Genomic DNA, 16,583 nt, shown 5'->3' with positions numbered 1-16,583 from the left:
AAAGGCGGGTTTCTATTATACTCATAAAGCAAATATTTTGTAATACAAATAATATGTTCAATGTGCCATTTTCAAATTGATGCCACGAACGTAAACAAAGATGAAAATAGAATCATTGCTATACATAAGAAAGAGAAACCAGAATGCACATTTAATCAGAACGTGAAAAGATCTATTTCTAAGAAGTTTGATTCATATGACAGTTTACTGTTTGAAAAGGAACGTTTGGATACCTACATAGATTGGCCACTTGAATGGTTAGAACCATCTGATTTGGCTCGTGATGGCTTTTACTATCTTCGAACAAATGACCACGTTGCTTGTGTCTTTTGTCGAGGCATTCTTGGTTCCTGGGAAAGAGGAGACACTCCCAGAGGCGAACATCAGTATCACTTTCCCCATTGTCAATTCATTCGAAACCAACCAGTGGGAAATTTTCCACTGATATTTAATGAAAAATTCGAGGGTTATTCCGTTCCACTGAGAAATAGTAAAAATTCGTCCTATAGACAAGGAATAGATGTCTGTGGTCTAAGTCCTATGACAGACAATGGAGTTCACCAACATACCATTGCCAAGCGAAAAGAATACTTAACACTTGAAAGTCGCCTAGCAAGCTTTAACAATTGGCCTGAACGTGTAACACAGAAACCAACTGAATTGTCAGAAGCTGGATTCTTCTATTGTGGTTTAAGTGATCATGTGCGCTGTTATCATTGTGGGAATGGACTTCGAAACTGGGAAACTGATGATATACCTTGGGATGAACATGCTCGCTGGTACCCAGAGTGTACCTTCCTCTTCTTGATGAAAGGAAAAGAATTCATTGATCAGGTATGTCAGCTAAGTAACTTGAAATGAAGGTTGACTATTATTATTGTAATCTTTATAAAAGCCATTTGTAACATTAACTTTATTTTTTTTTCAGGTTCAAAGGGAAAGGCCACCTTATGAGACAAACCCTTCAATAACCCATATCAATGAAGATCAACACAAACTTATTAAGGAACTAGACATAACTAAGCACCTTATTTCAATGGGTTTCAAGGAAGATCATGTGATGACAACGTATCATAATCAACTCAAAGAGAAGGGGTTACCTTTCTTTGACATTGAGTCATTTATTGAAGCAGTCTTACAGTACATAGAAGACGAAGTTAGAAAACTTCTAGTAAATAAATTGGCATTGGCTGAAGTTGATGTTGTCCCAAGCCCACCCATGTCTGATAGAAATGAGTTGGCTTCTGACACAAACCAACAAGTAGAATCATCTACAACTTTAATGGAATTGGCATTGGCTGAAGTTGATGTTGTCCCAAGCCAACCAATGTCTGATGGAACTGAGTTGGCTTCTGACCAAAACCAACAAGTAGAATCATCTACAACTTTAATGGAATTGGCATCGGCTGAAGTTGATGTTGTCCCAAGCCAACCAATGTCTGATGGAACTGAGTTGGCTTCTGACCAAAACCAACAAGTAGAATCATCTACAACTTTAATGGAATTGGCATTGGCTGAAGTTGATGTTGTCCCAAGCCAACCAATGTCTGATGGAACTGAGTTGGCTTCTTACCCCAATCAGCAAGTAGAATCTACAATAGTTGATGAATTGGCATTGACTGAAGTTGATGTTGTCCCAAGCCCACCAATGTCTGGTGATTCTAACCCACAACCATTATTTGGTAGAATAACTGATCAAGTTGCCGCTCTCCCAAAGTCAGAAGGTACAATTAGACACAGAGTGATTGAGTGTAAGATTTGTATGGAGAAGGAGAGTGAGTTAATGTTTTTACCTTGTAATCACATATGCACTTGTTTCAAATGTGCATCAAACATATCCACATGTCCAATTTGCAGAGCTGAGATAAAATATACTATTAAAGCAATTATATCATAGTAAAGAATATTTTAGATGTGTGATAATGATATGATATGTACGATTCGAGAGCAATACTGCAAAGCCTAACATGTTTGAATTTATGGAAATGAACGTACAGATGTGCTGGTGGCTGAAGGTGCTGAGGGAGACCATATTGAAAATACTTCATACCCAAGACTCTTCTAAGAAATTAGAAAACATCATTGTCAAGAAAGTTGTGTTGGATACAAAAATATGTCCACACCTACAGTAATAAGGATGATTTTAGACCATTTACATAACATAATGTATCCTATCTATCAACCCGGCTGGAAATATATGAATTTCAAATCCTATTATTCCTATAATAAATACCTTAAAATTATTATTGACGAAATATTATTCCTCTCCCCAGATATAATCTCAGATGAGGAAAAGTTGTAGTTTAGTTATACCAATGTGTGTGTGTGTATCCTTTCAAAATATATATTTCTATTTTTTTTTTGTCTTTAAGGTAGTGTAAAAGTGTCACTAAGGTAGCCTGCAGCAGAACACAGTTTATGGATTAATTAGTGGTAGAGTCGCAATCCAAGCACACTACACTACATACTACCTCTTGATATAACTTTCTAGACAGTGAAAGTGAACAAACAAGCAGTACTATTCAATCTCTGGCGGAACTGAAGAAGCAAACAACCATTCCACAAACTAGTCAAGCCAATCAACCAACTTGTCTGTCAACTGATCTACAACCACCCAACCAATCTGTCCATCAACTGGTCTACAACCACCCTTTTTCTGTTGGAAGTTTCTTTCTTGGGAAGTGGATAACAATTGATCATATAAAATAAGAGAGCACATACTGTTTTTCATAATGGTTGCACCATATGAATTTGATGACATGCAATTGTCAAGGTCTTTAGTACGTGTCTCAGGCAGTGCCTATAACACAGGAGTCATTTTAGACTTAAGCAGAACATCCACTTTCGCTGCTACAGTTCCAGTGGACCCATTGCCTCCGAAATTAGCAGGACCCAGAACACAACAGCAACTATTGCTGAATATTAATAAGCTGAAACATGAAAACCATATTATTCAACAAAATTTGTCAGTTTTGTATAAAATGTTTAAAGAACAGGAGAAACAAATTTCTATGTTGAGAAGGGGTATAAGGGAATGGAGCATCCAAAAAAGTTCCTTTTCCGAAACCACTATCTCCTCCTACTTACTCAACACACCCACCATCTCCTCCTCCTCCTCCAATTAATTCTCTCAATCCATCATCGTCCCCTACAATTTCTATGAGAATCAGGTAAATAAATAAATAATTTCTTTTACCTGTTTGAAAATGAAGCCCCACTCATCCTTCTATTTCTTGCTTAATTTTTGTCACCTGATCGTAGAATTATATTAAATCAATAATTTAAAAAAAAATGAGTGAAATTGTTAAAATAATCTTGAATACTATAACATTCCCAGACAATGGTTCCTCGGGTTTGAGAGAACGTATATTCATAAAAACTCTTATTAACAATTTTGTTGTTGTGAATGATGATGATAAAAGAATAATTTTATTATTGAATAAAATGCTTCATTTGTTTACTATCTCTGATCGATATATTAAATTAATAACTGAAACATATCCTCTTAAGAGTCAGAATCAACAAAAACAAACAATAGCTCATTTGAATAAAAAATGTAATGAATGCGAGAATGAAAAAAGTGAATTAGAAAATAAATGTGGATATCAAGATGCCACAATAACAGATTTAAATACAAATGTGAGAGATTTAGAACTTACTATTGTGCAGCTTACAGAGAAATTAGGAGACCAAGAAAATGAAATAGAGAATTTAAAGAAGGAAAATTCAACTCTTCAAGATAATCAAATGAAGCTTATAATCCAATACGATGATGAAAAGAAACAGTATGAAACAGAATATGCATTTATGTTAGATGCGAAAGACAGACAATTTCAACATATCTTCGAAGATAAAGACAAACAAATAAAAGACTTAGCTGATGAAAAAGAAAAACTAACCGATTTAATAAATTCAAATAATACTAGTATAAGTCGTCAACAACAAGAAGAATTAAATATGAAAATAAATATAAATTTAATGTCTCTTAAGGAATACCAACTAAAATTAGCTGCATGTGAAAACGATATAAGGATCCAGAAAATGCAATTTCTGGAATGCCAACAAGCCCTACAAAAATGCAAAGATGATAAAGTATCAGAAAAAGAAGAATATAATAATTTATTAGTATCCCAAAACCATTATGTTCAAGAATGCCAACAAAAACTACTAGATTGTGAAAATTCTAAAAAAATAAAGTATGACGAATATAATACATTAGTAAAGAATATAAATGAAGCAAATAAATATAATATTGAAACATTAGAGCGGCTTTATACAAAACCTACATTATCGAATAGCGATATAATTCATTGTTTTTCAAGCATATTTCCTTTAAATGATGATAATGAATCGAAAGCAACAGGAAAATCACAAATTGAAGCAATAATAAATAAGTTCATTCATCAGTTAAATACCGAACGTGATAACTACATTCACGAAGAACGTGAAAAGGACATTAGAGATAGGATTTCCTGTTTAAATTATATTAATAATAATGATCTACACCAAAATAATAATATTCTTAATATTTTTACTAACGAGGAAGAAAGAAATTTATTTAATCAAATATTAGAAAAATTTAAAACTAATATTATCGATGAAACAGTATATGAACACGAACGTCAAATAATACCTTATGCAAATGAAAATGATAATTTAAAACGTCAATTAGACGAACCTAATTATGTTGCTAAATTGTTAATAGACGCGGTGGCATCAATAGTTTTAGTTAAAGAAATTATAACCAAACGAATTGTTGACCTGGAAAAAGATCATAAAGGAACGAATGAGGAAGTTATAAAAGTTTATGCATTCGTTACTATTCTATATACATTATTCCAGAAGGAAATAAGGCAAGATTTGAATGCAAATAATGTACAACGCTTTTATTACATAATCTTGAACGTGATTCGTAAGTCCCCTTCTGATAATATTCATGAAATACTGGCTTTACAACAACAAAATGATTTACATGTTAAGACCTTACAAGAAGAAAATGAAACAATAACTTCTAACCTGTTGACCATTCAACAGACAAATGCTAGTCTCCAGGATTCCAACAAACAAATGCTTTCAGAATTAAGTGAGACAAGAATGCATTTGTCGATGATTAACCATGATGAGACTTCGGTGGACCCCATAGAATATGAAGAAACTCAAATGAATAAATTCACATTAATCATCCAAGCTGTCGCTACTCAGCTCCATGCTTACTTGGCCGGGACATGCAACAATAAGTATTTAAGATCAGCATTCGAAAAACTCTCAATGAGAAAAATGTTTTGCAAGAATGAAATGGCGAAATCTGAAATGATGCAATTATTTATTTCACTTTCAACTCATATCTTCAAATTTATATTCTGCGCCCAGTTCTATAAGAATCTTGTCACGGTAATAAAGATAATATTCTTCGGCGTTCCATTCAATTAAACCTTTATTTTTCAAGAGAAATGTATAACCACAATGATATGCTATCTGAAATATTGAACATACCGATGATAAATGAAGCTATAGAAATAGCACCCGTTTTCCCAATTCTATACAATATTAGTAAATTAACACTGATAAATGGTACGTATTCTATAAGCAACTATGAGGATAATAATCAAATAGTGTCTATCGATAACGAAAAGAAGAATTTAAAATCGATTGCGTTATTACACGAGGCTAATATGGAAGCAGAAAAATCGTGGTTCCTTAAAAACCTAAAAGTTAAGTACGAAAGTGTATTGGGTGATGGCAGCATTTTAAAAGCAATCGCCTCTCAGAAAGTTTCTTCGCCTGAAACTGTTGAGAAAACAACAAAATCAAAAAGAGATAAAACGAACTTAAAAGACGCAAAACAAAGGACAAAAGATAAGACTCAAGGCAGGCGACAAGTCGAGGCATTAACAGAGAAAAAGAATCTAAAGGATAGACATATAAACACTATAAGGGGAGGAATAGTTGAAAATAAATAAGAGGATGTCGATGGTAAGCAGTCAACTCATTAGAGAAAGGAATTTTGTAAATACCTCCCCCCCCCCTCAAAAAAAAAAATTATAAAAAATAAGAGACATCAGAGATTGGAAAAGGGGTTCAAGTTCATAGTAAGTGTGAGTTTGTAAAGATTTGCCACCATTCTCCAGTGTGTAATAAGCCAAATCAACTCGATGAGGATCTTTGGTGTTATGGCCAATTTTCACACAGGCATTACTAACCTTGTAATTAACCGAGATTTCAAATGACAAGGTATATTTTAATTGTTTTGGATTTCATCTAGATCAGGTGTCTGATACTTTTGAGAAAAAATAATATCACATATTATATTTGTATGAGGAATAAGCTTACATTCTAATTCCATCTGAGGAAACAGCGTGAGTTCTTTCTGAAGAGAGCTTTTCGTACCACTTTTTTTTTCTTTGGAAGAGCAGCGAAGAGTGTGACTGGCCGTCAGTGGATGGCCGGCGGCCACGAATACTTATATATGGCTCAGCTGACACAGTGCTTAGTCAGAACTGGGACTTTACGTGGTACTAGTCTAAGGAAGATCAGCATGCAATTCCCAAAAAATAACGAAAACATTGTTCATATTTTCAAGCTTTATTTTATGTCATATCCTATATCAAAATGGCAATTGTATAAAATGATGATTCTTCAGTTATCACAAAAATATATTTATTATGAAAATGAACATGAGCTTCTGATCAATCACATCCATCGTAAAGGTGAGCTTATATATGTCGATTACTTTAATGAAGTTATAGCCAGTGTAGTTTTGAAGATGGTATGGCGGCATTCAACTAAGCGACTCTCTAATTATTGAGTCACAACTGCAATATACAACAATGCTGAGTTGGGGGATGATGGGGGGGGGGGGCTAGAAGGGCAAAAGATAAGCGAGTTATGGTAGGTGGCGACGGAAACACTGCAGTTAGTCTTATTCAACTTCTGCTAAGAGGTCCACACCTTCGGGCCAGGCTCCGCATCATATCGAAAGGTTATTATAGATGGCTCTCTCAGCTACAGAGATATTTAATATACTAATGTATGTGTGTATGTGTCTTATTCTTTTTCAAATAATTTTTTTTTTCTTTCACGGTAGTAACCTGTCCATCAACTGCTCAACCACCACCCAACCAACCTGTCCATCAACTGGTCAACAGCCACCCAACCAACCTGTCCATCAACTGGTCAACAGCCACCCAACCAACCTGTCCATCAACTGGTCAACAGCCACCCAACCAACCTGTCCATCAACTGGTCAACAGCCACCCAACCAACCTATCCATCAACTGGTCTACAACCACCCTTTGTCTGTTGGAAGTTTCTTTCTAGGGAAGTGGATAACAATTGATCATATAAAATAAGAGAGCGCACAGTGTTTTTCATAATGGTTGCACCATATGAATTTGACATGAAATTGCTAATAAGGTCTTTAGTACGTGTCCGAGGCAGTGGCTATAACAGAATAACTGATGGTTCGGTTTGTTTAGACTTAGGCAGAACATCTACTTTCGCTGCTAGAGTTAGAGTGGACCCATTGCCTCCGAAATTAGCAGGACCCAGAACACAACAGCAATTATCTAAAAGAAGCAACATTGGAGTAAATTCAACTGGAGCGGCAACTCCATCATCTTCCACAGTAGGTCAGACTGTTGTTGCAACAACTTCCCATGAACTCAGTGCAGAAAATGCCAGTAGAAGTGTAAGACCCGCCAGACTCAGAACACATGGACCTATCAGTATTTCCCAAGGAAGCGACATTGGAGTAAATTCAACTGGAGCAATAGGTCAAGAAAATGCTGGAAGTAGTACCAGACCCGCCAGGCCCAGAACCTATGGACATACCAGAATTTCCCAAGGAAACGAGATTGGAGTAAAGACTGTTTCAACTTCCCAAAAGCGTCCTTGTCCCCAAGACCCAAGTGAAGAAAATCAACCCATAACAACAATGAAGGAAATTCTTCTTGCAAGTAAAGGGTCCCGTATTTTAATCTTGACCCACCAACAGGTTCATCAATTACTTGCCAATACGTTGACCTCAGAAAAACTTGTGCTGGATATGAATAATCTGATCCAAGAAAACAAAGTTCTTCAACATAAAGTGTCACTTTATCAGGAAATCTTTAGAAGCAAGAAGAAATTAATTTCTATTATTAAGAAAATGGGAATAAAGGTTGCATAAATAATTATATGATTATTTAAGATGTTTTTTGTTGAATTCATAACATGATAAACTCTGTCAATGTTTCTGAGGTCAATAGCATATGTTATCACAGAATACTTTATGCTGTGTCATATATATTACTTTGTAATGTGAATGTGGATTTGTGTGTATGGTTCTAGTTGAACCAAGTTTCATTAATAGTATATAAAAAAAATATTAATATGCAGTATATATCTGGGCAAACTATTCCAGATTTAATCGATATAAGCAATAATTTTTTTTATATTTTTCCCCCATCATCATATTCCTCACCTTTTAATCAAGATATGAAAAATATTATGGCTTGTGTGAGTATTTTAGTTCAAAAATTATTTAGTGAAGCTAATGTAAATCAAGCAAATATATATGTAATAGATAATAATGATAATAATAATAATAATAATAATAATAATTATAAACCTCTGCCAATAAATATATTTAATATAAATTCATATGTGGAGGTAGGTTTACTAAGAAAAAATAAAGAATCAACCAAATTAAAAATACATTTTTTAACTACTAGTGATGAAATAAAAGCTATTTTAACTATTCAGTAAAAAAAAAAAATATTTCTTTTATGTTGATATATAGAAGAAAAGACACAAGGATTAATCAGTATAAAAGATGCTGTGTATAGACAATGATTTAAAATACGAGCAAGAGCGATTAGAAACATTTATTAATTGGCCTGTAAGTAACCCAAAGCCCAAAGAGTTGGTAACTAATGGCTTCTTCTATCTGAAAAAAGGAATAGAATGCGCTTGTGCATTTTGTTATGTCTATGTAAATTCTTGGGATGATATTTTAAATGATGACGATTATTTCAATGAAGATATAATACTCATTTTAAATAACAACACTATTAAACTTAGTGAATTTCATAGGAGAATAAGCCCTAAATGTCCATTTTTGAAGGGCGAACCAGTAGGTAATATTCCTATTGAATTTTCATCTTATCTCATAGAACCCAAGTATATTAAGTATAATAAAGATTTGGAATTTGAATTAGATAAAAAAAACAGATTACCCAAGGGGATACTCTCGCATAAAACTCCACATCATGAAAAATATAGTGAGGTTAGAGTTCGCTTGTCTAGTTTCAAAGACTCGTGGCCACTTTCAATAAAACATCCCAGCCCAAAAGAGTTAGCCCAAGCTGGGTTTTTTTTATAAAAAACCACCTCGTGGAGATGAAGTAATCTGTTTCTATTGCAATATGCATTTTCGAAATTGGAAAGAAGGTCATGATCCATGGATAGAACATGGGCGTTGGTCAACACAATGTTATTATATATTGATCATGAAAGGGCCTGATTTTATTAAAAATATACGTTCATCTACAATCACTAAATATCCCCCCAAAATATTTTCTAATGATATAATTATGCAAATGATGAACAAATTAGATATTTTAGTAACTTTATCTAAAAGTTACAAACGCGATATTGTTAAAAGAGTATTTAAAGATGTAGTAATACTCTATGGACGATCATTTAAATCATATGATCGAGCTATAGCTATTATAACAAGATATTTATATTTTAACCAAAGAAAATTTAAAAGGGTTAAAATCATAGAAGAAAATAATCAAAACGAAAAAGATGAAGTTGGAAATATATGTTTAACCTCAATGAATAATGACACAGTAACATTAACCAGGACTTATAATGAGCCTAATACAACTACTTATTGTATATCTGATCCCAAATGTGATCAGATATTGAGCTTTACTATAAAGAATTTAGGACGTCAACAACTCACAGTTTCATCCGATTGTCAACATGATAAGAATTTAATGAATACACGCTGTAATATCTGCCAAGATAAAGAACGTTGTGTTCTCATTTTACCCTGTCAACATTTTTGTGTCTGTGAATTGTGTCTTTTACAACTTAGTAACTGTCCAATATGTCGCAATTTAATTAGTCACGTAACTAAAGTATATTTTTCTTAATCTGAAATAATTTAGAGTAAAGGAGTTATTAAAAATGAAATAAAAAATATATATCTCTTTGATTTATAAAACAACAAATGAAATATATTTTTTGGTTTAACTAATTATATCTTTCGTTTTACTTAAAAAAAAAATCGCCTCATGCTGTAATGATGGTATTGTGGAAATTGATAATTCTCCAATCTGAACTATTCATTAAATTCATGGTGACGTCCACCTAAACTAAAGTTCCCGTTCTAAATAATAAGGTTGCGACATAGCTAGCTGGTTGCCTAGAGCAGATGCAGCACTGTGTCAGCTGAACAAGAGAATATGAAATTTACGAACAATGGCTGGCTTGTGCCAAACACAGCCAAAAATATGGATCCATTTATTTAGAAATGATTATAAAGCTTTTTTTTCTTGGAATAATAGCGAATGTATTATTTTTTTTTTTTTTGGACCTGAAATCTTCAACTGTTTATGAAAATATTTCAAACTGGGGGAAAAGGATAAAATTTTGGGGATACTGAAACCGAATGTTGGAATGTAGCTACTTTGTATAAAGAGATGGATACCTTCATAACAAAAATACATTTCAGTTTTTATAATTTGATTTATTAAATACAATTTTGTACAAATTTATTATAAAATTTTTTAGCTATCAGATATTCACGGAAGCTACATGTGACTGATTGGCAAGTAATCGGACCAGTATTATAGATACCATTTAGCATTCCTTGTTCAGTTGTCACAGTCCCAATAATCACATCCACACGAGAACGTTTAATTAGAAGCTGTCGTCCAGCAAGATGATTATCATGTAATATTACTGGATGACCAAACATGTAATCACCTTTTTCATTATGAGATAAAACATTCATTCTGATGAGAGCGTCATATGTGTGCACTGGATCTCTCAAGTAAGACAAACAGGCGTTTACATAAGTATTTTGGGTTAAAGAAACCGTGGATACTTTTTCCCAATACCTATCTAAATTGAAGAGGTTATAAATCATTTTATCTCCTTTACCATGGACATTAATAAGCATGTCCACTATTTTCTTCACTTTGTCTGTAATTGTTTCTCTGAAGAATTTCTCATTATGGATACATTTTTTCTTGACAATTTTTTTTTTTTTTTTTTTTTTGGATGATCCCATGACTATTATGATTGCCTTGGAACTTCCTGCCTCCTCTTATACAAAAGTATAATTAACATAAATCTATATCAGATTCCTTAAATATATATATGTGTGGTGAAAATAAAATTTAATTATCTTCTTTTAGCAACTGATGTGATAAAAATCTTTTCATCAATAACATTACAATATAGTTTGTATATTATTTTAAATTTTGAATTATATCCTAGTTAGTAGATGAATAATTGGTGTTCAGGGAGAAAAGTAATCTGTAATCCCCAACTCATTATGATATAATTCAAATTGGGGAATGTTACGGCCCTCTCGGGACGCAACGGGGTTCTCACTCTGATGTTGTTAGAGGAAGATATATGTATCCGTTCCCAAGCCAGTAGTGGCCATCAAGGGATGAGATCCGTGACGCAAGTAACTTAAAGGGAGTAGGGAAAGAAAGCTAAGAACTTAATATAATATAATGTTCATCACCGTTTAAATATATAGAATAAAAGAGTACACAAGGGGGAGGGGTATTAACACTTTACAGGGGGATCATGCATAATCTAGTCTTCTGCTGAAGACTCTGGTGCCAAGTCCTTGGTGCTTTCTTCGTGGCCTCACGACGTGTCCTCTGAGAATGCCGAGCCTACCCGGGCCACAGGTCAGCCAAAACACAGGTCCACTGGGGGCACCGTCGTGGAGGCCGTCAACCACACGTCCAGCTGGTCTGCTGGCAGGTACTGAGCCACCAAGGCTGGTACGGCCACTCCACGAACGATTTAAGGGGTACGCCCTAGACAGGAGTCTCGTGTGATATCACAAATCACCCTCCTGTCCTCAATACCCCAGTGGATGATCGTCTCCAACAGTCGGTCCCGGGTAAATCCTTTCACTGCCACTCCACTGGCAGGCTTAACACACCTCAGTGTTCTTCCGGGGGGACGACGTCACAACAGCTGCAGCAAACTTCACAGTATGGAGACTGGCTGCCTCGGGTAGACTGACTCCACCTTCAACACAGTGGTCCCAGGTCGGCTCTGTAAGCAGACACGTCATCAATAACAGGGACACTAAAACACCACACTTACAGCCTCAGACACAAACACCTGACGTATCCAGTCCATAGATGGCGCTGTCGTCGGAGCACCACCTCACCAGAGGTCAGGAGCGGCGGTGTTGAGCGCTGAACCAGACTGGAAACTGGTCCTCGAGGCCAGTACACGCTGTCCTCACTAGGTGTCGTCGTTCGTTTGGCGGGGGTTTCGGGAGCTGACCCACAGATGGCGTGTTTGTCACTGCTCCAGGCTCGGACGCTGGATCCGGGTTCGTAACAGGGAAAAGGATATAATTTATAGTTTTATCTTATAAGATAAAGGTATATTATCATCTCAGAGGATTAGTTATAGTTTGCATTCTGTAATTGTATAATTTTTGTAGTGATGCTGAAATAGACTGTATAAAGAGATTGATATACTCACACTCACTGAAGGTCCTGAAAATCTAAGAGCTGTGGAAGATTTAAAATCAGTAGTTAACAAGAGTAATAATATACACGATTTTTAGGATCTGGACCAGTGAACATGGATGGTAGTGTGAAGTAAGTGTGACCGAAGTTTATTAGGGGGTACTTCTTTCTTAATGTTGATGATGTACTCTGGGTCACCTGATCTAAAAAAAATAATAAATATTATGGCTGATAAGACAAGCTGAATAAGTCAACCTAAGCTTAGTTTAATATAAAACTCGACCAAAAAGATAGTGGAAAGTGTTCTTCACAACCGGACGCCCTGGAGTCTGGCTGAGGTAACCTCGCTGTATATAAGATGGCGCGTGTCGCCGTCGTCGCCACCACAGTGTTCAAAACCACAGCAGTCTAACCAACATCCTATAAGAAAACTCATTCTCCTAAAGCTACAGCACCCGCTATTTGAGAGTATTAATTATCTGCAGTAGAATAATAAGAATATACTGCTCATACACGTTTGACAGGGCCGGCGCCTGCTACTCTGACAGCATCTCGTGCTGGGTTTTGTATGTGTACAGAAGAGCATGGAAGGGGAAGTATTCAAGATAATAGTCTTGTGTCTACTAGTTTCCACGAGAGTTGAGGCTGACACAATGGTCGGTCCCGAGAAGATCAAGGTCAAGGGGGACACTGCCGATTACATCCAGATGTCTGCTAATAATAACCTCATTGTTGGACATCAGAACCAACAATCAGCTGCAGGTAAGATCAGTCATCCATATATACACACATACTCCAATTGAAAGTTTATTTAAAGTCAATAGTTATGACCAGATTCTTAGACACATTAAGTAAGATAACACAAATCAAGTGGTAATTTCTATATAAGAGACACAAAATATTAGCCTTACTTACGCCTTATTATCTGTTTTACAGGACTGTTTCTATCAGCAACGTATGATTCTGTCTCTCTGGTCAGTCACTCTGCCGGCTTCCCCAGTGCAAAAGAAGAAGAAGAAGAAGAAGAAGGAAGAATAAAGTTATTTACCGATTGCATAACACACATTCTTCACTTACTCCAATTCTAACACAGGTTATGTCCTTGTGGCAAAGAGCCAGTTTTTATAGCTGAGATGATTTCCAGTCACTGCAGTTATTTTTCCTTATGGCAAAGAGCCAGTTTTTATAGCTGAGGTGATTTCCAGTCACTGCAGTTATTTTTCCTTGTGGCAAAGAGCCAGTTTTTTTTATGGCTGAGGTGATTTCCAGTCACTGCAGTTATTTTTCCTTGTGGCAAAGAGCCAGTTTTTTTATGGCTGAGGTGATTTCCAGTCACTGCAGTTATTTTTCCTTGTGGCAAAGAGCCAGTTTTTTATGGCTGAGGTGATTTCCAATCACTGCAGTTATAGAGAGCTAGTTTACTAGTGTCACAACAATTATTTCCCTGTGGCAAAGAGTCAGTTTTATAAATAATAAGGCTTAGGTGAATGTATATTATTAAACAAGCATATTTAACAACAACAATATTTTTTTTTTTTTTTAAATTTCTTCAATATTTACCATGGATGTACATTTGTATGCTAAGTTAATATTTGCTAACATTAAATCGTCATGATAACGTTGAAGGTATTTTGATCCACAGATAACTCCACTTTCATTTTCATTTTTTTCTGTTTCTGTTTCATTATTTTGAATAGTTTCCAATTCAATGTGTTTCATGTCTGAGCGTATTTGAGTAAATTCTGTATGAATTCGAGCAGCTCCTATACTACGGAATGATACAAGTTCCATGGGTCCTGTGGAAAGACCACCACGTCGTCCTCGAACTGGTGCTCCGGTCAGTTCAGAAAATACAACTTCATCTGCTCGTGAAGTGTGCATCGTAGCATTTGCGCGGTGATTGGTAACACACATATAAGAACCTTCATATAAACTAGCTAAAACTGGCTCATTATCTCTATTTAAATATGGTTCACCCGTATAGGGATTCATAAGGATTCCAGTACAAGTTTTTCGACCCCACTGTAGATGTTCAATAACATTTTCAAAAGTGAGAGTAAAAGCTGCATCCATGTAATTCAAATTATCAAAGGTATTGCAATATAAATCTGGAGCTTCTCTTTTAAGTGAATGAGGGTTAACTAAAACATCAATGGGTACATTTGATGAAAACATATCACCCTGACTCATTAATTTAATGTAAGGCATATCCTGTTCACTAACTAATCGCCCAATTACACCTTTTTGTGAAGTGGGTGTTTGTAACTTATCACCTAAAGATGGTATATATAGTGACACTGTTATCAGAGAAAAATGCCAACTTTGTAGTACTGGTAAATCTACACTATCTATTTTAAAGTACCTAAATGTAATATGTAATTAGGATGATGTTCTTTAAAAGCTAAAGAATATTGAGTTTTCTTCACCCGTTGTTGCCGTTCATGGGAAGGGTGGTGTGGATCATTTACTGTAACTCGGTAGTCATTTCGACTCCCTTTTCCATTCTTCGTCCCTGTGGATACTGGAACAGAATCGTCATATATAGGCTCTTTTAAATCCCCAATTTTACCATTCCAAATAAGAGCAAGAGTATTGGCATCTATGTGAACGAATTCTATTTCTCCAATTGTAAAATTAAGCAAACTATTATCTTCTTGACACTTGGGATTAACCCCTTTTAAAATTCCCAACTGAACACCACGTTGAAGTGGGGTATGCTGATCAAAATAGGTCTGACAAAAAGTTGGTAGTGCATTCTGTCCTGATCCATAATTATATCGAACAATTGATGTTTCATAAGAAACACCTGAAAATAACCCACGGTCTATACTATCTTGTTTTACTGTAATACTTTCTTCGGGATTGTGCCAGTTTACTACTGCCACCATAGGATTTTGACAAGGAATGGGTAAAAGTTTACTCATTCGAGATGTTGTGTATAATGTATGAATAACTGTCTTTTGATGAATTTCACCTACAGAATGAGTATTGACAGAAATACCAGCATAATGACGATACGATTGCAGACTGTTACTAATTCGAGGGGGATGGGCAGCATTAGGACGGCTAATCGCTCGAGCATTTGGCCCCATAATATTAGGTATTTTTTCCCGGTCATAACCAATATAGAGTAATTCAAAATCCTCTTTGAGATCACTATTTTCTTTCCTGAGAAAAATCTGAGGTTGCATTTGAGGTGGTAAATAAAAAAATGGATTAGCCTCCATTTGAAAAGTGTCTATTTCCTTAGACGTATAGAGTTGGCCATTGGGTAAAATTTTATAAGACATACGTGGCAGACTGGTGCATATCCACAGTTGATTTTTTTTGTATTCTAATAATTCTATACAGGCGATATTTAATTTCAAAATATATTGAACAAATCGGTATAAATTGTCTACTCCAAATAAACAAACATATTCCCATTGAACTAGAGGCAAATGAGGAAAAAAATGTTGAGCTGCAGAACCATTCTTGATCGAATCTAATGGGAAATTAAACAGTTTATTATGAATAATTATATAGACATATTTAGATTCTAACTGATCAAGTTGTGAAGGATTTCCCACTTGTCTTAGTTGAGGGAGATATGTAAATAAGAATTTATCAGGTTGTGAATTACACATGCTGGTAGAGGTGATTATCACATCAGGTATCATTTCTAATATGATACCACATCGTTGAGGAGTATCAGGTGTATTGAGTAAATCAATGAAACCGACCTCACTTACCATTATAGATTTAGGCTCTTTGGCTTTGGAATCTTTAGGCAATAATTTTTGTAATCCACATGCCACCAGACATATATTGGCATATGAATTAGATGAATAATTCCGACTAAACCGACCAATTTTATTC

At 35.2% G+C, this 16,583-nt stretch overlaps 1 protein-coding gene across 1 annotated transcript; it reads left to right on the top strand.

Annotated features, from left to right (window-relative positions):
• Positions 1-60: 60 nt before the first annotated feature.
• On the top strand, positions 61-6,805 carry LOC138373468 (baculoviral IAP repeat-containing protein 2-like). Its single transcript, XM_069339679.1, has 5 exons — positions 61-834; positions 929-1,303; positions 1,583-1,775; positions 3,626-4,218; positions 6,641-6,805. Exons 1-5 carry the CDS (start codon positions 61-63, stop codon positions 6,803-6,805), a joined length of 2,100 nt encoding a protein of 699 aa, XP_069195780.1.
• Positions 6,806-16,583: the final 9,778 nt, after the last annotated feature.

The sequence above is a fragment of the Procambarus clarkii genome, chromosome 42, assembly GCF_040958095.1.
Source record: "Procambarus clarkii isolate CNS0578487 chromosome 42, FALCON_Pclarkii_2.0, whole genome shotgun sequence".
Lineage (NCBI taxonomy): Eukaryota > Metazoa > Arthropoda > Malacostraca > Decapoda > Cambaridae > Procambarus > Procambarus clarkii.
The sequence above is the reverse complement of the archived record's forward strand: the minus strand, read 5'-3'. Positions and strand labels throughout refer to the sequence as shown.

Excerpts from the sequence above, each read along its gene's own strand:
- LOC138373468 (XM_069339679.1), top strand. The coding sequence starts at position 61 with ATGTGCCATTTTCAAATTGATGCCACGAACGTAAACAAAGATGAAAAT. Across the intron at positions 835-928 it reads GAAAAGAATTCATTGATCAG|GTTCAAAGGGAAAGGCCACC; the intron begins GTATGTCAGCTA and ends TTTTTTTTTCAG. Across the intron at positions 1,304-1,582 it reads TGGAATTGGCATTGGCTGAA|CAAGTAGAATCTACAATAGT; the intron begins GTTGATGTTGTC and ends TACCCCAATCAG.